General features: G+C 38.6%; 1 protein-coding gene across 1 annotated transcript in view; it reads right to left on the reverse strand.

Annotated features, from left to right (window-relative positions):
- tmem8b (transmembrane protein 8B) overlaps positions 1-25898 on the reverse strand; it is an 81776-nt gene extending 55878 nt beyond the window's left edge. The window contains exons 1-5 of the mRNA XM_041788128.1: positions 25755-25898; positions 15132-15321; positions 14397-14604; positions 8429-8562; positions 5968-6236 (exon numbers count right to left, since the gene is read on the reverse strand). Of these exons, the coding sequence (XP_041644062.1) occupies positions 5968-6236; positions 8429-8562; positions 14397-14604; positions 15132-15321; positions 25755-25839 (886 nt within the window). The 5' untranslated portion in view covers positions 25840-25898. The remainder of the gene's footprint in view (positions 1-5967; positions 6237-8428; positions 8563-14396; positions 14605-15131; positions 15322-25754) is intronic.
- Positions 25899-27431: the final 1533 nt, after the last annotated feature.

Consider the following 27431-nt stretch of genomic DNA (forward strand, 5'->3'; position numbering starts at 1 on the left):
CGGGCATAAAGAATATCTCAGCCCTCCACAACCTCCAAACAGCATGCAGCACTTAAGCATGGCATGGCTGACTCTCTGAGGAGCCCTGAACGCATCGCCTCAGTGTGGGCTCTGCTCTTTTTTTATGTACAAACGTCTAAATGGACTGACAGTGTTTGGCCTCCCTTCTACCATCAAAACACATGCCTAAAATACTTTTTCTACCCCATGTCTGCAAGAAGCACCACATTCTTGGAGAATTTACATTGGACTATATATCTTTGAATAATTACTTATTTTTGGTGAGCATCTGTACAACTTGAAAGTCAAAATAATTGATATTATGTCTGTGTCATTTTGGATATTGGATATATGCTGCAGAGCTTTTGTTTGGCCTAATTTATGAGTGCTCGGGTAAATAAAAATCACCCTGTCACCTTAAATTATACATCAAAAGCAGCAAGAAGCAAAATTATATACAACACTGGGAACAAAAAAGCCCATAATGATAGAAATTATGACAAATTACATGAATTATATCAAAGAAAAGGAACAAACAAGCCATTACCTTCAATAAAATCATTTAACTACCCTATTATGTTTCTTAAACTGGTAGAACACTTCCATAAAAAGCAGCTGAACATCACAGTAAGAAAATCTCATATGAGACTACAAATATAGCACTATATTTAAATCTTGTTACACTCAAAAAACTGTCATAATTGATTATACCAGGGGTGTCCAAACTGATGCAGGGAACAAATTTGGCCTGTGGCCTCAAGACGACAACAGAAATGTCAACCATACCAACAACCACAATAATAACCAGCAAATAACAGCAGTTATCATACTTATTTGCTCTACTATCTGCTTTGTCTTAATGTCCATTTAACCAATCACATCTGACTAAACATCCTCAAGCACCAGCAGTCCTATAATGCTTAGCAGTTCCATGCATCTTGCTCCCCTTTAGCATCTGAATGTAGAGATCACCCATCAGCATCTCTACTTTCTGCTGCATGGAGCGTTGTTCTCATCCTGATCACAGGAAGATAGACTGAAATCTGATTGGCTACCCTAAAATCCTTAACAATAATTGACTATTTCCCTCATCAGCCATTGATATAAAGCTGGAATTTAGGCTGTTTGTTTTCCTACAACATATGCAATCACTAAAAATACTGATAATAGATTTTAGAAATCAATCATGGTCAATAATTTGGCTTAAAAAAAAAAGAAAGAAAGAAATTGCAAAGTACAACTTGTACAAAACAATGTCAATTAAATAAAAATATGTCATGTCAAATAAGTGACTGCATTAATATTTACGCCCGTCAAGTCAGTATTTAGATGCACCTTTGTCTGCAATCACAGCACTGAGTCTGTGTACACCGCTTTCCACATTATTATGCAAATGATATTTTTCTCTTATTTATAATATTAATGCAAATGACAGCCAGAAGATTTTTCAAGTTAATGTTGTTACAGCATAATTCATATGTTTTTGAACAAACTTCATAATGATAACCATTTTTTTAAAATAAAAACCTCAAAATGCACTGTTCCACATTATTAAGCACAACGGAGTTTTAAAACATTTTATAGGTCATAAAGAACTGAAGATGGTCATTTGTTTAATTTGCAGCATTAGGAGGTCATATTTACTAAATACAAAAGCTATTAAAAAAAAAAAAAGAAAACTTAACAGGCCAATTTACATGTTAACATAGGAGCCCTTCTTTGATATCACCTTCATAATTCTTGCATCCATTGAACTTGTGAGTTTTTGGAGAGTTTCTGCTGGAATATTTCTGCAGGATGTCAGAATATCCTCCCAGAGCTGCTGTTTTGATGTGAACTGCCTCCCACCCTCATAGATCTTTAGCTTGAGGATGCTCCAAATGTTCTCAATAGGATTGAGGTCAGGAGAGGATGGGGGCCACACCACGAGTTTCTTTCCTTTTATGCCCATAGCAGCCAATGACACAGAGGTATTCTTTGCAGCACAAGATGGTGCATTGTCATGCATGAAGAAAATTTTGCTACAGAAGGCACTGCTCTTCTTTTTGTACCATGGAAGAAAGTGGTCAGTCAGAAACTCTATATACTTCGCCTAGGTCATTTTCACACCTTAAGGGACCCTAAAGGAGCCTACCAGCTCTCTCCTCATGAATCCAGCCCAGAACATGACTCTGCCACCTCCTTGCTGACGTTGCAGTCTTGTTGGGACATAGTGGCCATCCACCAACCATCCACTACTCCTCCATCTGGACCATCCAGGGTTGCACGGCACTCATCAGTCAACAAGACTGTTTGAAAATGAGTCTTCATGTATTTCTGGTCCCACTGCAACCATTTCTGTTTGTGAGCATTGGTTAGGGGTGGCTGAATAGTAGGTTTATGCATGACTGCAAGCCTCTGGAGGATCCTACACCTTGAGGTTGATGGGACTCCAGACGCACCAGCAGCCTCAAATACCTGTTTGCTTCTTTGTAATGGCATTTTAGCATCTGCTCTCTTAATCCGATGAAATTGTCCGTCAAAAACTTTCCTCATTTTGCCTTTATCTGCACAAACCTTTCTGTGCTCTGAATCAGCCACAAATTTCTTCACAGTACGTTGATCATGATTAATTTTTCACGAAATATGTAATGTTTTCATTCCTTGTCGAAGGCATTACACTATTTGACACTTTTCAGCAGCAGAGAGACCTTTTTTCTTTCCTATATTGCTTGAAACCTGTGGCCTGCTTAATAATGTGGAACAGTGCATTTTGAGGTTTTTATTTAAAAAAAAAAAAAAAGTTATCATTATGAAGTTTGTTCAAAAACATTTGAATTATGCTCTAACAGCTGATGACTTGAAAATATTCTGACGGTCATTGGCATTAATATTTAGGAAAATAAGAGAAAAATGTCATTTGGATAATAATGTGGAAAGTGGTGTAGATACAGTGCTTAACAAATTTATTAGACCACGCTAACCCTAACCAAAGTAAGGTTTATGCCACAGCTACCCTAAATTAACAGCATTGGTAATTACTAAAATCATTTTTTATGTTTCTGCAATGGTTAATACACCAATATGTAGAAGCTCTTTAACCCAAATGATATTTTTAATGCTAAAATATAATTATTATTGTTATCCATGAATTTTCAAATTTACTGATTGACAAAAAAACTGAAAAAATAGTAAAGCACATTAATATGTCTTGATTAATATGTCAAATTATAGTTATTTACTTGCATTCCTGAACAGAAAAATTAGTTTTAGTGGTTTAATGTTATGCTTGATTAATTTCTGACTTCTCAGAGAAGCCCAGTGAGCCAGCTCAAATTTGGGTGAATTCAGTTTAAATCCCTCATTCCTGTTCAAAATGGTAAAATGTGGAGAGCGCACTGAAAATTAAAGAGTCCACATTAAAGCACTTCATGATGCTGGATGGTCTCTGAGACAAATATGACAGGTGGTCTAATAAATTTGTTAAGCACTGTACATCTCAATCAGGCTTTCACATCTGGACACTGCAATTTTACTCCACTCTCCTCTGCAAAACTCCCCAAGCTCTGTCAAGTTGCAGCATTGGTCGTGAACTGCCCTTTTAAAGTCCAGCCTCAAATTCTCTACTGGATTAAGGTCTGGGCTTTGATTTGGTCACTGTGGAACATTCACCTATTTGGCGTTAAAACTATTTCTCTGTAGATTTTCACTCTATGCTTCAGGCCATTGTCTTGCTGGACAATAAATCTTCTCCCAAGCCGTAGTTCTCTTGCAGACTGATCCGGACTGTGCTCCAGGATTTTCTTATATTTTACCACATTTATTTTACCCTCTACCTTTACAAGCCTTCCAGGGCCAGCTGCTGAGAAGCATCCCTGCAGCATGATGCTGTCACCGCCATGCTTCACAGAGGGAATGGTGTGTTGTGGTGACGTGCAGTGTTTGATGTCCAGCAATCACAGGGTCTTGTCTGATGGCCAAAAAGTGCCACTTTTTCCACTTGACCTTGGAGTTTCACACATGCCTTTTAGTGAACTCTAATTGAGATTTAATGAGTTTTCTTCAACAGTGGCTTTCTTTTAACCACTCTCCCATAAGGCTCGGACTGGTGAATAACCCGAGCATCCATCGTTGTATGCAAGGTCTTTCCCATCTCAGCTGCTGAAGCTCGTAACTCCTACAGAGTAGTCATAGGTGTCTTTGTGGCCTCTCTCACTGGTCTCCAGCTTGCATGGTCACTCAGTTTGTGAGGATGGCCTGATCTAGGCAGAATTACACATGTGACATATTCCTTCCATTTCTTGACAATGGATTTAACTGAACTTCAGGGGATATTCAGTGCCTTGGAAATGTTTTCAAAGCCATCCTCTGACTTATAAATTTCAATAACCTTTTCTCTGAGTTTTTTGGAGTGTTTTTTTGTCTTCATGGTGTAATGGTAGCCAGGAATATTGATAAACCAGTGACTGGACCTTCCAGACACAGGTGTCTCTATACTACAATCAATTGAGACACATTCACTGCTCTCAGGTGATCCCCATTTCACTAATTGTGAGACTGAGCACCAATTGGGTGGTCCTCTGTTGAGATAGGTCAGTCACTTTAAAGGGGTGAATATTTATGCAGTCACTTATTTTAGCTTACATATTTTTATTTAACTGGCATTACTTTATAGAAATGTGTTTTCACTTTGACATTACAGAGGCTTTTTTTGTAAAAAACTTTATGGTAAAAAAAAATCCACATTATATTGACCACGATTGATGTATAAAATCAATAAAAGTGTAAAACATCCAGGCGGGGTAAATACTTTTTATAGGCACTGTACCTACCTGCCTACCTACCTGCCGACCTTCATTATTTAAAAACCTCTTTAAAAAATCTGACACTGTACATGTTGAGGTGTCCTTGAGCAAAACATTGAACACTGAAACTCGTATTGTTTTTAATACATACAGTTGGGATTAAATCAGCCTCCACCATTAGCGAGTGACTCAGTGTTTGAATGGGTAAATGTAACATGTAATTCAAAAGCGCTTCAAGAAGTCGGACGATGACTCCATTTACATTGTACCATTTAAAGCTAGACTGTGCGATACACTCTGCCTTATACACGGAGGTACAAATTCCAAAAAGAATCAAACCCATTTGCACTCAATAAATCTGCACAAACAAGACAGAATGACTCAGTGCAATAAGTTACACAGGTTTTTTGTGTAAGACTTTGCTTGGACACACTTTGAAGCAATAAGCTTCACATTGCAGAGCACTTAGTTGTGTTAAGCAAAAGTTCTCATTTCTTTTAAAGCAAATGAGCCTCACTGTAAATAGTTAATTCGACAAAAAGACATTTTTGGTAAATGAAGTGTAGCAGTTATGAAGCATTAGGTGATATTAGTGATTTTTATTTGACTACATGGAGCATCAGAAACATATAAGGGGCATATAGCACTCAGCTGATGAACTGTGCTGTGCTTGTGCTGTTACATCTCCAGCACAGTGTCCTATATAAACTGGATGTGGAGATGGGGCAGATGGTGATTATAAATGATTTGCTGTTCAAGGTGCTATCAAAGACCAATCTTTGTGAATTTCTCCCTTGGTGATCTATTTGTAATAGCCCTGCTCACTGACTATTCAATTTGTCATTTGTAAATGATTCCGCTGTCACAATTTTTTTGTAAAATTAGGTAGTATTGTCCTCTTTATCCCCTTTGATTTTTTTTTTTTTTCCAGAATAGGCTTATTTAAATTCATTGAATGTTCCTCTGAAAATGAATGGAGAGAAAAACAAAGCATAGAAGGCTGCTGGCTGAATGGCAAGACTGGTAATGTCTTATCAATAATACTTTTTACTGGTGATTTTTTTTTCTTTCAAATTTGTTTTATCACACTGACATAGAATGATACATTTTGCTGCTTCAGCTTGAGATGGCCTAGTTTACCTTTTAAACTCTAAATACCCTTCTGCCTGTAAATCAAACTCACCTGTGACCTGCACCCCGATGCGGAAGTAGACATTGGAGTTGCTGAGATATCGCTCCACCAGGATGTAGTACCATTGTTCCCAGGCAGGTACAAGGGTGTCTAATTCACAGGGGTTCCACTCCCTGCAGTCGAGGGCACTTGAATTATGCACTGGAGGTGCCCTCGCTCTTATCTTCAGCACCACGGGACAACTCTCACTACTCTTGTTCCTGGTGCTGCAATTTACCAGCTGAACCTTCACCTTGGATATATAATTGGGGATGAACACTCTGCACAAGCACACACATAGATAAAAAAAAAACAGAGAAGCATGTTTAAAGTTGTTTCAGTGACAATACATATTATGGTAATATTCTAAAGTAATGTGAATAAGCTGTGTAAAAGGTCAAAGATTAGATTTGTTTATTAGGCATAGTATAATTTAATACCATAAAAGTTGCACAGTATTATTGGTATCATGATATCAGTTTTAGCAGATATTTGCTTATAAAGTTGATAAACATGGTGGCACATATGAAAGTTTCTGCTATTATTTATAATAGCTGATATTAGCTAAAACATTAGCCAAATATCAGCCATATGTACAAAAAGGTTTGTGAGGTTTTTGGCAGGAGCAACAGACCTGCAACACATGAAGTCTTCTTCAAGTCTTCATCCTTATTCTTTGAAATTTAAGCTGATGGTTTAAGGGCTGAAGTTTTAGGTCTGTACAATACAGGTGCATCTCAAAAATTAGAATATCAAGTAAACATTCTTTTGTTTAAATCTTGATGATTACAGAACTACAGTTCACGACATTTGCAAAGGTTTCCTGAGCCTTCATTCTCTCTGGTTCAGTACATACAAACAACACTCATGGGGAAGACTGCTGACTTGACTCTTGTCCAGAAGACAATGTTTGTAACCCTCCATATGCAGGGTAAGCCACAGAAGGTCACTGCTAAAAAGGCAGGCTGTTCTCAGGGCTGTATAAAAGCTTATCTATGGAAAGTTGACTGGAAGGGAAAAGTGTGATAAGAAAAGGTGACCAAGCAACAGGGATGAGCTCAACCTTACTGACTGTTAAACGAAGCATATTCAAGAATTTAGGGGAGCTTCACAAAGAGTGGACTGAGGCTGGAGTCAGTGGATCAAGAGCCACCACATACAGACGTGTCCAAGAAATGGGCTACAAGTGCTGTGTTCTTAGAGCCATTCCTGATCCTCAGACAACATTGTAAGCTTCTCATCTGGGTTAAGGAGAGAAAGACCTGGACTGTTGCTCAGTGGCCCAAAGTCCTGTTTTCAGATGAAAGTAAATTTCACATTTTCTTTGGAAATCAAGATCTCAGAGTCTGGAGGAAGACCTGAGAGGCACAGAATCCAAGGTGCTCGAAGTCCAGTGGTTTCAGTTTCTACAGTCAGTGGTGGTTCACAGTACTATGTCATCTGCTGCTGTTGGTCCACTGTGCGTTATAAAGATTCAGTAATTTGCACAAAAGGAGCTCCAACTGATTAATGAGTGCACAAATGAGTAAAATTTTACAGAAGTTCAACAATTTTGTATAATAAATAATTTTTTGGACTGACGTTTTGTGATATTTGAGAATTTTGGGATTTTGGATTTCTATTTTTATTTTTGTTAGCTGTAATCATCAACATTGATTCAAAAAAGGTAATAAAATATATAACTTTGTAATGATGTATCTAGAATATAAAGAAGGTTCACTTGAATTAAACCAGAGGGGAAAAAAGGACTTTTTCATGATAATCTCATTTTTTCAGATGCACCTGTATATTGGTTTCAATCTCAATATTGACTAAAATGAATTTGTTACTATCAGTATATCAAATGTCAGCAAACATTGTGCATCTATATATATATATAGTGCATCTATAAATATTATCTCAATACAACACATACTTAAAGATGTAATTTAAGTATTTTAAAGCAGATTTAAAGCAATTAAGCTATTCTGGGCTGAATAGTTAAAGCTGAAGCAGTTTTATAGGATATTAAAGGTCTAATGGACCTTTTGCACAAACTAGTAATTTAAATCAAAAAGTATGTAATCACACATAAAAAAGCAGCTTACTTTAGATGTTAATCTTATATCTCAAATGGTAACATTTCATGCCCGCATCATTCTTATTCTGTTTTGAATAAACCTTCAAAATTTTGTATTTCTGTTTTCTGCAGTACTGAAATGACTTTTAGAGAGGAAGAACTTAATAAAGGAGCTCAGGCTAGAAGCACACACCTGAAGATCAACTTTTGAACAAAATAAATATCTGAGGTGGGCTCAGAGAAGACTGTATGAAATTTTTAACCTTAGAGGCAGATGAGGGGGTGGAATACGGAGGTAGATTGCACAAAAAATTACAGTGTACTTTTCTCTCAGAGAGAGCACTAAAAAGGTATTAATTTCAAAATCAACTCACCCTGATTTTAGATTTCTGTGAGCTCATTTAAAAGACTTACTTATAAAGCGCAGATCTGTTATGGGCTGGGATCATCTGGTCGATGAAGTATCCTGGATAAAGTACCGAAATCCCGATCAGTCTCTGGACGATGAGCTGAGGCTGGAACAGATACTGGCACTCTTCAGACAGACCCTGCACAGATCACACAGCAGGGGTTCAGTTGGTGTTTTAGTGGTTTATTCAGCAATATTTCTTAAAAGCCTTTAAGGAAGAGATTAGATATCATGCAGACTGGCTGAAAATCCCTAATGGTCTGTGGGCATAAAGCCTGTCGCCCTTCTGGATTAATATCCCAGTGTCCTCACTTTGACTGCCACACAGCGTAACATGCACCCACTATTTCACTCGTGTTGTTCTGAACCATTAATGCTTGATGTGCATTACTGTGTGAGATGAGCCGAGCAGACGAAACAACTGAGAGGCAGGAAGCCGTGAATTGTGTCTGCACACGATCTGCTGTGAAATTTGTTTTAGGAAGGAGCTGAGCCCTTCTGCACCTGATTCAAAAGGACAGGTGTGAATGCCAAATGAGGTCCTTCATTTCTGTCAAACAGCACCAAGCCATCCTGCTCCGGCCACAATTACTGTGACATGTGGCATTAGTCTGGGAGGCGCCGAGGTGACCTTTTGATTTATTACAGCCTGTCAGTCGGACCTGAACATACGTCATGTGGAGCAAATTTGGTTTTAATTAACGTGTGGCGTATATGGCTTTAACGTTTTTACATTACAACTGCAGACATGATGACCAATGGCTTTTAATTCAACAATCTTAATGCCTAAAAAAGATATATAAATTAATTTATTTCCCTTAGATTTTCATTCTTGGCAGAATGTAGAAGCTTCCAAAAATCTCTTTCAGCTATGAAGCACTAAAACTCCCCTTTGAAACCCTGACTAATTGCTTTATTTTAGCTCCTTCAGACAGAATGATGCCCTTAGAAAATGTGATTTTAAGGAAAAACTCTGGGGTATACAATAAGTTTCTATTTCATTAGTTACACCTGAATAATCTAATGCAATCCACTGCAATAGTGCTGCAATAAGAGCTACCTTTATGTGCTTATGTTCAGCTTTATTGAACTCTACAGTCATCTTTGAGTCTCTAATCAGAAATGTTTAATTGCAAATGTGAGTACTAGCATTAACATACACTATTAAGGTTAAAGAACACCACCATGCAGGGTTTGTTAATTGCACTAAGGGATTTTTATAAGTCAAATAAAAAGCTTTGAATTCGGTTTCTAAATCTTCAGATCAGCATTTGACTTGTGTTTTTTCATAAATGCAGTGTGCATTCTCCAAGCTTTGCTTGCAGTCCTCCCTTCCTGTGTTTCCTCTCAGAAATGAAAACATCCCATCTTGGCTGCTGTAGAATTGCTTCAGAAAGCATAATTTGGAATAGGTATGTTATTTTCATCTTTACAGTGTGTCATTGCAGGCATTTTAGCCACAGCAGCTTCTATTCCCAGAGCTGGAAAGGCAAAGCAATTCTTTTTTTGACATGCAGTTTTGATAGCAACTTTTGATGATATTTTTGATTGTTGTGTATTCCAGCTGCACCTTTGCCAGCCAGAGAAAATCACAAAGGAAGCACAGCTGAACACCATGCCAGTGACATACAAATTGCCTAAAATGGAAATCAGCAGGTGTTTATGTGACCAAATAGGAAAACGTGATGAGATGCAAAAAGAAAAAAACTCTGGGATTCTGTTCTGCCTCTTTGAGCTCTGCAGCACACGCTGGAATACTAATCCTAGCAGATACTCACATCATTTTTCAGTTAAGTAAGCATGAAGAAAATGTGTTGGATGTAGATCTCATTTAAGATACATTACATAACACGTTCGCATTAATAAGATTCTGTTTAAACAGCCTCTATTACAGAATGATGTATAACAAAGCTGAGATCAAAGCTTTTCTTTTGCTGCTTTAAACAGCTCAGGCTCCATGAGATTTTCAGCCTTGCTCCTGCTCTAGTCATGCAGTCAAAATGTTAGTCTGTTAGTTCAGTGGTCCACCACTTTGAGCCAAACTTGAACATCTTAACAACACTTGGATGGACTGTCATTAGGAAAATAAATCCTAACATTTCTTTAACCCAGATTTATCATCTGGTGCCTTCAAAAATCATAATTCATTCATTGAAAATCTAATCAATAACTACACAGATTGGCCCACTGATCACAGACTCCATGGAGGGGACCCTCCCCATGTATGAATAAAAGGCTTTTTATTAGTTAATAAAAATAAAACAATTTTGTTGTTATACCTGCAAAGCAGCCATATTTCCACCATCCTCATCTGAACTTTGTTTACATCTTCACTGGCTATGCTGTTAACCAGAAAATCTCCTAGGATGTATCTGAAACCAAATACTTTGTCACTATTCATACTTAATGTGATGACAAGCTAAGTATATAGTACAATCCAAATGAATGGATTATAATTTTGTGAATGTGAGAATTCCCTGGATGATTACTCGATTGCCAGAATTTTTAAGTATGAAACAAGAGCTTACTGATTGTACCCAAGGGTGTAGCACAGGTAGGAAAAGGGGTACTGATACCCGGGCCCACAGTAAGTAGGGGCCCATGAGGAGCCAGCGATGAAGTGTGTTTGTCTATTTTTTCTTAGTAATTAGTGTCATTATTAATTCAAAAGCAACAAAATGAATGGGTCAACCGACTGAAATTTGTATCTAATAGAGTAAAACAAATGCTGGGGGGCCTCTGCTCCTCCCCTAAAAATGTCCAAATGGTATAGTCCAGTGCTGTGAAATAATGCAAGTAAATTAAGTTTAACCATAGTAAAAATATTTTTCATGAATGGGAAAATTATGCTTAAAAAATACACTGAAATGCATATATATATTTGTGAAAAATTATGCAACATTTGCTGCTTGGCTCGCCAGTTAGGGGGGGACTGTGTAATATACTTTCTGAGGGCCCAAAATCCATAGCTACGCCCCTGATCGTACCAAACCACAAAACACCAGCTGTCAGACCTGCCAACATGAAAGGTCAGCAGCCAGCCGACAAGCTGTGTAAAAATAAAAGGAGTCGTTTGTTTTAAATTTATAGTTGTTGAATTCCATTCATGGACTGACAGTCACGCCAGCTTGTTATTAGTTAAGCCAATTAATTGCGGACCCAAAAAAACATAAATTCACATTCACATGGCTTTTTAGCATGCTTGAACATCATACTGAATGTTAGCTTAGTATGCAAAAAGTAGAATATATGTTTTAGTATAAAGCAGTGTTTCTCACAAATAAGACTATACTTGGTTAGTATGGGTGGGAGAGGGGATCATCCCACCTCATTTAGTAGGTTTATTTTTTTGCGTGTTTTTGTTCTTTTGGTATAATTCATCAACAGTACGATGTATAAAGGCACTCAAATAACATCACTTGCCTTTTCACTTGATATTCCATAACTGTGCCAGGTGAGCTAAGTGTATGAAGGCTGATTTTTAATAAGATATCATATCCCAACCGTCACCCTAGTGCGCAGGAGTATGGGATGATTTCAAAAGCAAGCAGCTGCAGGAAATTGTCAAAATTGACAGTAAAATAAGCTGATTTTTTTACATGAAACATCAAATAGTGCATCAATCATGCACTAATGTAATGGATTGTTCTTTCATGCATGGATGACGATTATGTATGGATTTAGAAAAAAGGAAAAAAATAAGAAGAAAATGGTCAGAAAATACACTTGAGTGGTTATAAATAGTGCTGCATGTAGCAGCAGTAGTATAGGGTGGATTCAGACACAGCCCATGACTACAATGATTAACATACAGTGCATTCAGAAAGTATTCAGACCCACTTCACTTCTTCATTTTTCCTATGTGGCAACCTGATACTACTGTCAAAAATTAAACATGTTGGTTCTCATTAATCTACACTCGGTACCCCATCATGACAAAATGAAAACAGAACTTTGTTGTATTTTTTTTTTTTACATTGATGTTCAGATCCTTTACAAAAACACTTGAAATTAAGCTAAGGTTCCTCCTATGTCTCTTGATAGTTGCAGAGAGGCTTCAACACCTTGATTAGAGTTAACCTGTGGTAAATTAAACTGATTGGGCAGGATCCGTAAAAGCACAAATACACCGATTCTCCCAGAAATTGTTGCAATTACAAATTTTTTTGGTATACATGTTTTTATTTCCTTCATGTGCATTGGCACAACACAACAAAACTCAAAAAATGGGCCAGAAAAAATTATTGGCACCCTTTTAAAACTGTGGGTAAATCATTTTATTTCAAGCATGTGATACTCATTTAAACTCACCTGTGGCAGTAACAGATGCTGGCAATCTAGAAATCACACCTGAAGCCAGTTAGAATGTATAAAAGTTGACTCAACCTTTGTGTTGTGTGCCTGTGTGTGTCACACCAAGCATGGAGAAGAGAAAGAAGAGCTGAGAATTGTCTGAAGCAAGAAGCAAAATTGTGAAAAATATGAACAATCTCAAACTTTCAAGACCATCTCCAGAGATCTTGAAATTCCTTTGTCCACTGTGCATAATATAATCAAGAAGTTTATAACCATGGCACTGTGGCTAATCACCCTGGACGTGGATGGACGAGAAAAATTGACAAATGAATGCAACGCAGGATAGTTGGAATGGTGGATAAACATCCTCAGTCAACTTCCACACAAATTCAGGCTGTCCTGCAGACTCAGGGTGCAAAAGTGTCAGCTTGGACCATACGTCTTCATCTGAATGAGATGAAGCGCTATGGCAGGAGACCAAGGAGAACCCTACTGCTGACAAAGAGACATAAAAAAGCCAGGCTGGAGTTTGCAAAAATGTACCTGAGTGAGCCTCAATCCTTCTGGGAGAACATTTTGTGGACAGATGAGACTAAGGTAGAGCTTTTGGAAAAGTACATCATTCTACTGTTCACAGAAAATGGAATGAGGCCTACAAAGAAAAGAACACAGTACTTACAGTCAAACATGGTGGAAGTTCAAGGATGTTTTGGAGTTGTTTTGCTGCCTCTGGCACTGGGTGCCTTGACTGTGTGCAAGGAATCATGAAATCTGAGACTATCAAAAAAATTTGGGCCGCAATGTAGGGCCTAGTGTCAGAAAGCTGGGTCTGCATAAGAGGTCATGGGTGTTCCAGCAGGACAACGATCTAAAATATACCTCAAAAAGCACCAAGAAATAGTTGGAGACAAAGCGCCGGAGAGTTCTGAAGTGGCCAGCAGTGAGTCCAGATCTAAATCCAACTGAACACCTATGAAGAGATCTCAAAACTGCTGTTGCAAGAAGCACCCTTCAAATCTGAGAGATCCAGAGCAGTGTGCAAAAGAAGAGTGGTCCAAAATTCCAGTTGAGAGGTGTAAGAAGTCTGTCAATAGTTATTGGAAACCATTGGTTTCAGTTATCTTTTTCCGAGGTTGTGCAACCAAATATTAAGTTGAGGGTGCCAACAATTTTGTCCAGCCCATTTTTGAGTTTTGTGTAAAATTATGTCAATTTTGTCTTTTTTTCTTCAGATTTTTTGTGTTGTTCCAATGCACATAAAGGCAATAAACACATGTATACCAAAAACATTTGTTGATTGCAACAGTTTCTGGGAGAAATGATGTATTTTCTGGAAAAATTCCAGGGGTGCCAACATTTTCGTCCATGACTGTAAGTGTAAACTCTGTAACTGCTGTGTCCTTGGTTGTTCAAGGATTATACATATCTATGTATTTGTTTGTGCAAGTTTGCAAGGGGTTTAAAAGCAAAATCTCATCAGCAATATACAGTCTTTATGCAGCATCCTGCAATTTAAGCATGATAGCAACATCACCAGAAAAGACCACACCACCAACACTACTCATCGTAAGTTATCTCTGAGCAAAGCATGAAATCAACAAAATGACCAAAGTTTGTTTCAAATACATTGCTAAAAATATAAGTTAGATTTAAATTTGGGTTCATGTTCAGTTTTACCTTCACTGAGATCTTGCCTTCGTCCTTGGGTAAATGTGCAGCCAGGAACCAGTCTCCAGGGAGTGGGCTGGTCACATTGAATGCTCCTGTTGTACGGTTTGGGAGAGTCCAGGTTAGAGTCACTGCAAAGGATCCTGGGACGACCGTATCCCGAGGGAAATGGGTGTAAAGAGGATTTATTACTGGAGGAGCCCCGGACCTGAAGTACCTGTTAATCACAGAGCACAAACATAATCTCTGTAAAGGCTGATATTTTCATAAACAACAGAGGCATCTGCTAAAATATGAAATTCATCCCACAGCTGACAGCCTGAGCACAGATGGCTTCTTCTAATTTAAATATGAAAAAGTCACGTTCAGAACATTAATAATCATGTTCACCCTGACACATCTAAATGTGACAATGATGCTTTTGTCAATCACAGGAACACAGAGCCACCTGAATATACAGCTCTCTGCAAACCAATATGGTAAAAATAGAGAGAAAAATAAAAATCTAAATGCTGTAACAGCAGCTCCTCCACATGGTGAGAATGCCAGTAAAAGCTGACGCTGCTAAAACCAGCTGCTTAAACCTTTTGCAAAAGGTAGGCTGAATATGATTATTACTAATCTATTTTACACTACAGAAGGAGCACACTTTAGCTCCGAGTCAAACTTCATCAAAGGGGCAACAAAAGAAGGTGTCTCAACCAATCACAAGCACCGTTAGGAAAGGACAGATCAATGTCTTACACAGTCACATTGCGATTGGGGCAGCTGTCTCCGAACGTGCCGCCTTGCTCCTTGAAGGTGATGAGGTTCCATACGGCCATCATGGTGTCGTCAGGCACATTGAAGTGGAACAGTTCCACACTCGCAAAGGAGTTGAAAGCATTCAGCTTACGAGGCGTGCGGGTGAAGTATTCAGTCACGAAAAGGCAATCTGTGGAGGACAGACAGTGCTCTTAAATATATATATTATCTTATTCTTCAAAAAAGCTGGGACTGCATTAACATATTGTTGACAACCTTTAAGTAACATGCTGATGTTTTTTTATTTAGAGGGGAAAGTGTCCTCATGTTCATCCCCTTAGTTTAATGCAGGAGAATTCCAGATGTTATTACTGACACAACACTGATATCATTATCACTGGTATACATACAGTATGTATCCTACTAGTTCAACATGTGAGTTGTTGGTATGCTGAAGTTTCTAGAATGTCTATTCTAACATGCTGTTGATTAGCAGATCGTTGACTATGTTGACTAAGGATCAAAAATTTCTGATGAAAATGCAAGCATTCTATGGCATCCTTCACATTTAGCCTTTAATCTCTGTTTTGTGTGTTAAGCAGGTCCAATTTTCCCAGTAAAAATCGTAAAATGCAATAGCTTTGCAGACTGTGAACCATGCCCATCATTGAAGTTTGATTTGAAACAAGTAAAAATGTTTAAATCACTTTGCTGGCATTGCTTGGCAGGAATTTGTAATTCTCCTAATTCACGAGGTAGTTAAGCATGTTATCAAGCAAAACTTTTGACGAAGACAGTCCTAACACTTTTACTGAAATTGTAAACTGAAATGCAGACAGTTTGGTTCAGTGGGTTGCGTCCACACACTTCAAATCAGTTATTTCCAATTTCCAATGTTGGTGATAGGGATGTCAACAAGAGTTTTGATATGATGAACCAGAGCTGCATAAAATTATTTGTTTACAGGCTTTTCTCCAGTATTTAATTGTTGATTTTTTTTCTCCTCTGGATTCTGATTCTGTATTTAGAAGCTCCTCAAATATTAAAAAAGGACAAGCTCTTGTTCAAAGAGTGGCGCCTGCCACAAAATCTGGCTCAAGACCTTCAGAGTGTAGGTAGTGCAGAGGTACTTAGCCAAACAAAAGAAGAGGTTCATTCAGGAACACACATTTAACCATTTCATTGCAAAATGGATGTACAGTTTTATTTGAGGAAGAAGGCTCTGCTCAAAAGCTGCTCCCTTGTTGATCAAGCAGCATGACATAAATGCATTTCTGACGTGTACTGAATCAATTAAAATGAGTTCAAAAGCAATTAATCCATAGCATGAATCTAGTAAGAGGGTGCACCAAGCTTTATGCTCTAAAGGAGGAGGCTGGGGTGGTGGAGGTTAAGCTTTGTAAGCAGCAGCAGTGTGGTGCATCAGCATTAATGCAAACAGGGATTAGTGAGAAGTATTTCATATCTAAATTCACCACTGTTGAGAGAAAGAGCTGTGATTGGCTGTGGGAGCTGGGAGGCGATAATTGGGATTAGCTGGCTGTCAGCTGATCACAGCTTGGCGTATGACTACATGTCTGGCATGAACTTTCAGAGGGATGACGCTAAAAATCTTCCCAACTTTGAAGCCAAAAAAAGTGACGTTTAAGGATCATGTTAACCATATCAGTTTGGAGTGAGAGCACAAAAAGCTTTATCTCCTCAGTAACTTGCGATTGCTAGGCAAGTAAAGTGTGCTCATCATATTAAAATGTTGCTGAACATGTTAGGGATCTAAAATTTGAATCAAAGCAAAGCTTCTACTAAGATGTCAAACAATTCTGTTGGTGTTTACTTTCTTTAAGTTGCTAACACACATACCATGTTAGCATTACAGTTACTCAGTTTGTCTCAAATTGTATACTTCTGTTAATTTACTGGGTTACAGTACACTTAAATGAAGTACAGAGCACTTAATCACGTATATGACTGATGTTCTTGTATCCATAATATACGGATGATGCACCCTTGGGTCCTTACGCAAGGAACGGCACTTTGTACAGATGGATAAAAAGCTAATAAACTACCTGTAGCTGTTGTGTTTACTGGAATTACAGAAATGAAACAGGAGTAATATTGCATATCAAGAAATAATTGCAGAAGTTGGCTAACAGTGAAGCAGCGAGTTTTTCATGGACATGTGAATGGCCTAATGGGCTAAGCTAACTTGTTTAGCCATTCAAATGTTTGTTTATACGTTAAATCACCCATTTTGAATTTAACTATCCCTAACAACTGTTCACTTAAAGTGGGGGTATTATGCCTTTTTTCAAAGCTTTACACCATCTCTCTGATACCCATGTAGTAGCTTAACATGGTTTACAGCTTAAAAAACTCCTCATGTTCTCACACTGGCATCCTGAAAAAACCTTATTTTAACCTCAGTCTGAAACGCTTCATTTTCGCTGCTGTCTCTTTAACACTATCATCCCCGCCGCCCAGCCCCCCAAGGACCTGCATTCCTCCGACTGGCCGATTTTCCGGAGGCTGGCCGGTGGCAGGACTCAATGTTTTGTACCCGCCCCCTCCAATGTGGCTATGTTGCTAAGCTAGTACTTGTAAACTTTGAATGAACCGGTCCGACTGAGTAAAATATGGCGAATTCTGATATTCGTCTGTACGTGTTAGACCCAGAGTCTGATCCTGATAGTTTGGAGAGAGAGGGGGAAGAAAACCAGCAGCAGAGGATAGAGCGGGACGTATCTGTTTGGTGAACGTTTGATTATTGTGTTACTAAATGGCTAAAAGGCCTTGTGGAGGCGGTCTGTTCCGCTTTGCTGGCAGCACTGACGAACCAATCAGGAGATCCTATTGCGATGACCTCATCAGTTCGCTCCATCAAAATCTCGTCTCGGGAGGAGCTCAGAGAGATTTTCAATGAACCGTTTTCATCATTTTGCACTCTAATTCCAAGATTACTGCCACATACGTTTATCTTGCAGTTTGAAAATTTGCAGACATGAAGTATGGACACCTAATATTGTGACTTTATATTTATGTTTTAAAAATCAGAAAAGTATAATATCCCCTCTTTAAATATTTAAATATAATTGACATTTCCAAAATGATCTTCATATCACACTTGACTGATAAATCATTATATACTTCATATCAAAGTTGCTAATCATGACTCATTGTAGCCTGTTGTCTAGTTGGTACTTGGTCAGCTAGCACACTGCCATACAGCCTCCCCCAATTTTACCGCAAAAATAACATTTTTTCAATGTACTTGTGGCACATTCCAAATGAAAATATTATGGAGGGGAGGAGTTTGGTAGGCAGGGTGCATAACATGGAGATTACTATATGACTGGACTTCCAGTTGACCTACGTCCATAACCATACATATGTGGAAACAAGGGGTTTAGTATTGTCTCAAGTTGCACACTGCCTTTTTTGCACTAACAGAGAGTGAAAACAGTTTAACTGCCTCTGTTTTCTTCTCCTACTTTTTTTTATGGCAAGTTATAGATAGACTTTTGGCTATTATAATCAAAATTTGATGGCTAGTTTCACTAACTAATTAGGTTAATGCAGCTTGCATTACATGTTAACATCATTTGCTTGAATAAAACAAACTTTTTTACCTTAAATGCACTTTTCTTGATTGAAATCTGCTGCCATTGTTAGTAACACATTAGCTAGCATGCTAGCTTGCTAATAGTACAATCTGCTACATCTCCAATTTAATGTTCATTGTTCCACTCAGTTCTTGGACACTTTTGAGTGTGCCTGTTGTGTAGGCTACTGCTTTTGAGTACACTTCTCAGTGGGAATGCACTATGTACACTTATGCACTTAAATGTTTAGTATTTAGTACAGTAGTGATGTCCATTGACTATCTTAGGTAAACTTATTTGCAGCAACCTCCAATTTTCACCATGGAAATGCTATGATGTTAGCATGATTAGCATGTTAGCAGGCTAAACTTTAACCATGGCAATGCTTCTTTGCTTTGACTAATCTGAGTTAAGCTTGTTATTGCCTTCCAGTTTTCACTATGACAATGCATTGATTTGACAATTAGTCATGCTGTTAGCAATTTACCTAATTAGGTGATTTAGCATGCTTTTAAGGAGCAGAATCACAATGATAATAAGCCCATTTGAACAGATTAAGATATCCCTACCATGTTTGCCAGTTTAGTTAAGAGTGTTGGAAAGCTAACTACACAAATCCTTACATTTTCAAAATGAATAATCTAACATGCTGCTGTTTGGCAGGCTGTATACTCTGTAGTTTTTGTGTTTCAGCCTGCTAATGTGGCTAATTAGCTCCACTGACAAACAGCTGTGACTGACAGGAATGCCATTAGTTTTGAGGTTATCTGGACAAAAATACTACAATGATGTAATGAATAAAAAGAGAGGCATTATAGGAACTCATCCAAGGAAGCAGTGTGTGTTTGTTCAAGATTCTGGACCAGATGTTTCAGTAGATATTGAGGTATTTTTACTTTAGGTGCAAAATTTGACCTTCTTGATAAATAACGTCAGGATTTTCAGTGGCATATGAATTCATCTTATGGGGACTTCTGATGGCTTACCACCCGTCTTGTAAACTTTTTCTTAGAAAGAGTAAACTCAGTGAACAAATAATTTCAAATTTCTTGGCACCATCACTTCTCCGAACAGATGCATAAGCAGTCTCTCCAGCTTAAGCCCATAAAGACAAGCTCCTCCTTGAACCCCGCCAACTGTTTGTAAAGAGCTAGATCATCTTAATATGTGATCACAGACTTTAACTCCTTTTAAAGCAGCTGAGGGAGATATATGTATGTATGCAAGCTCACTCACGCCCTGTATAATGTCAAATCCTTGGATTACATCCACCAAAGGCGCTGCATATAAAAGCCTCAGAACATGTGACAGGTGTAATCTCCCATATTACCTACATGAGCCTTGCTGGCTTCAAGCACGCCCAGCGGGTGGGGAAAATCTGGGGGAAACTGCATGTGAGTCACATAATTGCTGCACTGCAACATATTGAATAAGTTAGATAAGTGTTATCATGACTGCAAACAAGTAGATAAGAGAGAAGGCAGCAGTTTTTTTATGGGAGCAATAATGAAGCACTTTGATGTTTCACTGGAGGATAATGGTTCTCATTTGTAACAAACTCCTTTTTTTTGCTTGTAAACCATTTCTACCATCTGTACTTGGAGTACCTGTGGCATTGTCTCTTTGTGTTTTCTTTCTTTTGCAGGGGATAATTAATCTCGCCTACAAATTGTGCAAAAATAGTAAAATTTCACAGACACATTTGAGGATGCAATGAACAGCCTGTGCTGCTAAAACAGCATGAGCCCAGTTAATCTAAGAGTTATAGCCAGACAGTAAGTAGACTCACTGCACCAATGCTGTCATTTACACCTTCTTTTATTGCTATTGCTTCTGCTTTTCACCTCAGCGATAACACGGAGTAAAGAAACCAAGTGACCCTCTATAGTGACAAGGTTGCTGAGGCGTGGATGTGTAAAGCCAAAAGGTTTTTTCTCCAATGTACGATGTGTTCCAGTGTGTGTCAGGAAAAGGAGAAAAATGGCTCTGTTCTGCTCTTCTCCCACCCCCCACGCTATTACCAGCCCTCAAAGCTCGCACTGCCTCTCACCTATGGAAGCAACCTTGAATACTAAAGGAGGCAGAATAAGAAGGAAGAAAGTCAGAAGAATGAAGCAATCTTGCTGTCAGGAGCTAAAGCCTGATCTAACACAAAGCTCCCAGTCTTGATTTCACTGTCATCCTAGCTCTCCTCTGGTTCTCAGTCTGTGTTATGAGTGAGCCTTCCTTAAACTGAGGGTCATCTTAGGCCTTTCATCACATGGATACTTGGACTGAGGAGACCCTGTTCACATGTCATTGACAGAAATGCTATAACCCCAACACTGCCAATATCTGTGCTTAGCTTACAGTGCATCCTGCACATCTAATTACAATGAAACAAGCCAGTGACAGACTTTCATAGTGCAAGACTGAGATTAAAGCCTGGTTATAGCTGGTGAAAAACAAGAAAAAAACCAAGTCTTTTGGTTGTGATGCTGTGATGCCATTGAAATATTCTAAATGCAATGTAATCTCATGCTCAAGAGAGTCAACTTTTACAATATTATATACTTTTCAAATCACAAGTTTCCACCAGGACTGCTATTAAGGGATGGTAAAAAGACAACACCATGCTGCATAAGACTGATTCTGTGATTCCTTTAAATATCAAAAACAGTGTAAATCTCTCATCACACTGAGTGGTGCCTGCCACAAAATCTGCTCCAAGACAAACGATCAAGTTGCAAAGGCACCTGCCCAAAGAAGCTGCTTTACGGACAGTAAAGAAAGAGAAGGTGCTGAGTTTCAGAGGGATAATAGTACAAATTTTTCCAACTTTAACTGCAAAGGTGTCCAAAATTAGAGCAATTCAAAGATTTTAGGATGAAACTACATTAGTCAGAATTAAAACAGTCTGATCCATCCAGCAACACTCGTCATAACATGAAACTGTGTAACAGAACATTTCCACGATCACTTAACTGTGGAAATCTACTTCAGTCAAGCAATTAGACCAACATTGTGGGTCAGCTGCAAGTGCAAGTCAAAGCTGCCTTGAATAAAAGAGCTGAATACAAAAAATGGGGCTGCCACTTTATTTTGAATATGTTTTATTGTTTTAATATTATACCAGCTAAAGTTAATTTAACCAAGCTAGAACTATTTTAATTATTACTCGTGTTTCCTCCTATATACCTGTCTGTATACAACGCTATTTTCAGTTTTTTAAACTACAGTAGCAAAAAACAACTACCAGGAAGTTAAAGAAATGACACAGGAGGCATAAGCCAAATTTAACTGTTACAAGAACCTTTCTAATGACAGCGTGCTCCAGGGATGGGCAACTGGAGGCCTCCTCACTTAATGTGGCCAGCGAGTCTATTTCAGATATGAATACATTTTGAATATGAAGAAGCCATGATGAAACCTGATATGATGAATGTAAAACTGGGTCACCATGCACAAAAGCCAAACATTTGTACATACATGAACAACAAAAATATTTATATAACAATATTTTATTGAGCAATATCATTTGCGTTTTGGAAGAAATTAGCTGATGTAGATGTTTGTTATTGTACTATTGAACTATTTTAATGCATAACTAAATGTATGCAGAAATATAAATAAAATATAGACCTACTTTAATATGCCATTAATATGTTAATTGCTTTACAAAAGCAGCTTAAGTTGGTTTAAACTCTATGCTTAGGTCATTACAATTGCGTTTACAAAATATGTTTTATAGTATGGATCATCAACTACATTTGCACAAGGGCCAGACAGATTCTTTTCGGGCCTGACTTTCACATTGACTAAAGTAGAATAAATATCATTCTACTTTAGTAAATCAGAACTGGACTGATTATCGACTCATTTTGGTTTACTGGTGGTTTTCGGAAAATAATCAGATCAGTCATTCCCAATAAAACAGTTGCATTCTTGATCATTCTGGGGTTGATTTGATAGCTCTAAGGATTTAAATACAAAAGACAACTTAAAACCCACAGCATCTTTTTTGATCCACACCTTAATCATCTTTTGGGAGCCGGATGGGGAGCTTTGAGGGGCCACCTGTTGATAATCACTGGTTTATAGACTAAATTCTAACAAAATACATTATGAAATTTATGTGTTTGATTAGGATAGTTTTGACATTTTAACTCTATGGTAGTGAGACGAAAACCAAGGTGGCCCCATCGGTTGGTCATCCCTGATATGCACCATTGAATATAGCTTCATTTAGAGCTTTTCTGTTTGATCAAAATAATGTAAAAAAAAGTATTATCTATGGAGCATAATGGCTCTGATCAACTAGGAAGTCACATACAGTTGTGTCACCGTGTTCCACTATTAACATAATAAAATTCAGAAATATGCAGGTGAAGAAATATGTTATATCAGGTATTTTTTTTCTTATCCTTACAGACATTAAAACAAACCTAAAAAGAATGGAGATTTACAAGGTTTTATCCAGTTCAATGTTTGATCCATTTTACAGAAATCCACTTGTCAGCTATCATTTGCAAATATAGTGCATAAACACATACTTATCAGTTCATTATTTAATGAAACTGGCTTTCTTTTGACTTCAGACATTTTCCTGCCTGAGAATCACAACTAAAGATCTGTTTCTTGCATTGGTTTTCCACCAATCAGGACTCACCATATTAGCACCAAACTCAGTGATGGAGAACATAAGAAATATTCAGCCAAAATATTTCAATTGCCCTCTTGTAGTTGGCTTCATTACAGGGTCTGTTCTTACTTTAAGAAGCTAAGATTGGCGTACATTGAAAGAAAATTATGTTTTCAAAAACATGTTAATTAGACCAAAACGTCTCTTTAATTTATTTGAATGTCCAGCCCCCAACGCATCCATCAAGGAAAAAGATGGCCCTTGTACAAATGTAGCTGATGACCCCTGCTTTAGTGTCTTCAACAACCAACGCGCCAACAGTTGGCATGTTACGGGGCGACTGCGGCTCTGTAGGTAGTCAGTTGTCTCTCAACCAGAAGGTCTAGAGTTCAATCTTCAGCTCCTTCAGTCACACGTTGATGTGTCCTTGGGTTAGACACTTGACCCCAAACTGCTGCCACACTGCATCAGTGGCATGTAAATGTGAATGGATGCATATGAATAGGTTTATTTAATACTAATGGTCCCTTTACATAGCAGCGTTCTCCATTGGTGAGTGAATGGGTATGTGTAGTGTGGTGTAAAGAGCGCTTTGAGGAAAAAAAAACACTATACAAGACCAAGAGCATTTACCATTAATGGGAGAATTTAAACTGGAAACACTGAAGCATCCCACAATGTGCTGTTTTGTTATGTATAAGGCGTACATGCAAGGATAAAGGCAAAATCAGTGTAAAGCATAGATATTAACACATTTGCATCTGGGGTATGTGTCAAAGTGAAACCAAGGCTGAAACATGCACATCAAGCCATAATCAGAACTCTGTGAGTCAACATACCCATAAGACAGCAAGAATCCAGCCTTCATACTTTTACCTACAATACATGTGAAGGTGTAAATCCACCAAATGATCTAAAATGCTTGTCTGTTTCTTTGTTTGCCGCTTCACTAAAGACATATTCATTTGTAGATAAATGCTGCAGAATGCTCACAGGCTTTCTTACAGTGCAGCTCTAAATTCAGTAATCTCTTCAATGAGCGCCTCCCAACCACTGTTTTACTCTGTGAGAGGCTTAATACAGACATAATCCTGCTTTTTGTCATCTCAAGTACAAATTCAGCAGTGAATGCTTTTTTAAAAGGAGAGCAGCGAAGGTAAAGACTGATTTTTGAAATCCCTCCTTTATTAATGTGAACTTTAAAGAAACAAAAAGGATAGGATTTTGCATAAACATCAAATCCACTGCTGGTGATTCATCTGCTTCAAGCTGCTCACAACCACAATTTGAATCAAAAAATCGAACACACAGCCACGAAAATTATGGACCTTTTTCATCCAGGCACAAAAATGTCAACAATAGAGCTGTCATGTGAAATATTAACAAATCAATGCAAAAATTACATCACTCTTCTATTCAGTGGGTAAACCGACTTCCTGCTGATAAGATAGAAATGTACCATTCTATATCCTGTCTGTGGGGAAAAAAAAATCACAATTTCTCCCAAAACAATATCACTTGGTCCCCCTACACTGTAATGTTTACTCCAAAAAACATCCTCGGAAAGCCAGAGATAAGAGCCTAGAGGGGAGAAATTGATCTTACTGACTTCATCCAAACCTAAAGATTAGTCAGAACTGATGGAGCAAAACAGCAACAAGTCTGTCAGCGGACTGAAACATCCTCAGGCAAACCTTTAAGCTCTTCTGTGACCACCACAGCCAGTACAGCGTGTGCTATAGGTGTAGATTCATTGTTGTCCCACGATTGAGGCTGAGGTTTTTCTTTCACGCCTCTGTGTGTTAGAGCAGCAAAAGCATCTCAGAGGATGGGACACAAGGAACACTCCTAATGTAGGAATTTCTAATGGAAGGACATAGATGTCCTACTTTTTGGATGTATTCAAAAACAAAAGGAGGTGTAATCAAAGGTGATCCTATGGTTGACTTTAATGCTGCCACATCTTTAACTGAACTATTATCTCAAAATTAAAGACAAGACATAAGATAGTAAGGGGAAAGTCCAGCATTGCCTCTTTCTGTGATAAATCTGGTCCTATTTTGATCACGGCAACGTGTCCTTGCCTTCTTCAACAAATCAAAACAAAGACAAACAAATCAACCAACAACCAAAGGCAACAACATCCATCCTGATGGGCTTCCCTGTGGTCACATTCAGCTCCTCAGCATCGTAGCGTACAACCTATACGAGCATCTGTCAGTGTGCTCGCGTGCCATTATTAGCCTAAAACGTTCGTCACCAAACAGAAGCTAGAGACGGTTCAGCTGGAGCAGAAGCTGTGGATGTTTCAGAGACAGCGCTGCTTCATGCTGGAGGAGGATTTCAGCACCTCGACAAAAGGAACAGCTCCCCGTGAATGCCACTGAATGGAGACCCACTCACCTCCGAGCGCGCACACAGAGGTGTAAACAAGCAAGAGGAGCCTCGGTGGGCTACATCCTGAGCCCCGGCGCTCCAGCTGCCACATCGTTAAAAGCCAAAATCCTCAGTGAAGGGGCTCCAGCCCGGGTGCAGTTCTCCGTGGCTGTGCTGGTCTACATTTTTTCAGGATTCTTTTTTTTCTTCTTTCTGCCAACGACCAGCTGTTTGTGCATGACGTAATTCAGACGACGACCGCGCAGCTCCTCCCCTTTGGCTTTGATTTGACAACCTCAATATGCCGGCTGCTTTTCATTGGACCTGCAGGCCTGTCAGTCCGCGGACGCTGCTCACGTAGATTGCACCACAAGGCTCCGTCACTTTGAGGTCCGGGCCACCAAACGACACGCGCACAGAGGCTGCAGCTGCACCCCCCCGCAGGGTCTACAACCAGGACCCGGGACAGAGAGAGGAGCCGGAGGGGAAATAAGAGCATCTGACCTAATCTGATCTCACATACACATGTGTGCAGAGAGATAGAGCTGCTTATCTGCATTGCAGTGTGATTCATGTGCAGCAAAACTGATAACCTACTTGTGTTTAGACTTAGATATCCATCACTGAGCTTTTTCCTTGTATTATCACTGTATAAACCGGGATTTTCTATCACCCTTAGCCCAGTCTTAGCACCTTGTCTTATTGTGATAAATTCTTGTAAACAGTATTGAACTGATGACATTTTAAAGACTGGTACACAAGCAGTAGCATAATTCTTCACTTCTGTTTGACTTGTCAAAGACAGCAGTTTTTATTTTTGCTTTGTTTTTGTATATACCTATGGCTAGTGGAAAGGGGTTTCCTCAGAGTTTGCTGTATTTTAGGAAGGAAGTTGTAATAAACTTAAGGTTCAGCCAACACTCTTATGTCAGTGGTTCCTCTCCCATTCCACTTTAAGAATCAAATATTTACCTTTTCTCTTCCAAAGTGACATTAATGTCTCAGAAGACACTGATAAATTCTTAAAAAGCAGAAAGTGGGTGGCATAGTGGGATGTTAAACAGAGGGTCACCAGTTAATCCAACACCATTTAACCATGACACAGATTCCACACATAAGATAAGACCAATAAAAGGTGACACGAGTTCAAACTTCTGTGTTTTGTTACTTCAGAAGACCTCTCACAGCCCACCTACAGAACCTCTGGGGCCCACTGGTTGGTATTATAAAACCTTCGAGTTGGGGAGGGGGTCTTTTAGTCCATTTTTAGTTCCAGGAACTTATTTTCAAGGAACTAAATGGTTCCCGTGGCCCATTGTTGTCTGGGTTTCCACCATGGTCTAAAGCAGTGGTTCCCAAGTTTTTTTCCTACTGAGCTCCCCCTTCTCATATCAAAAAAAGCTGAGCTCCCCCACAAACCTATACAAACAAAAATACACATCAACATGACCAGTTTTTATCCTTTAAAGCAGAATAATTTAAACCAAAACACAAGACTTCTGATGGCTTGATAGCAGGGCTTACACATCTAAATGAAAAATGCATGTATGTCACAGAGGAATCACACAGCAGGATAAGAAAGGACAGGTAGGATCTGTTTTACCTCACAGGCCTGAGATTTGTCTTTTCAGCTGAAGGAGACTGTTCATTTTTACAAATGCAAAAAAATGTTAAGCTGACGAACAAAAAATAAAATGTGTTTAA

Source organism: Cheilinus undulatus, linkage group 5 (assembly GCF_018320785.1).
Source record: "Cheilinus undulatus linkage group 5, ASM1832078v1, whole genome shotgun sequence".
In the NCBI taxonomy this organism is placed as follows: Eukaryota; Metazoa; Chordata; class Actinopteri; order Labriformes; family Labridae; genus Cheilinus; species Cheilinus undulatus.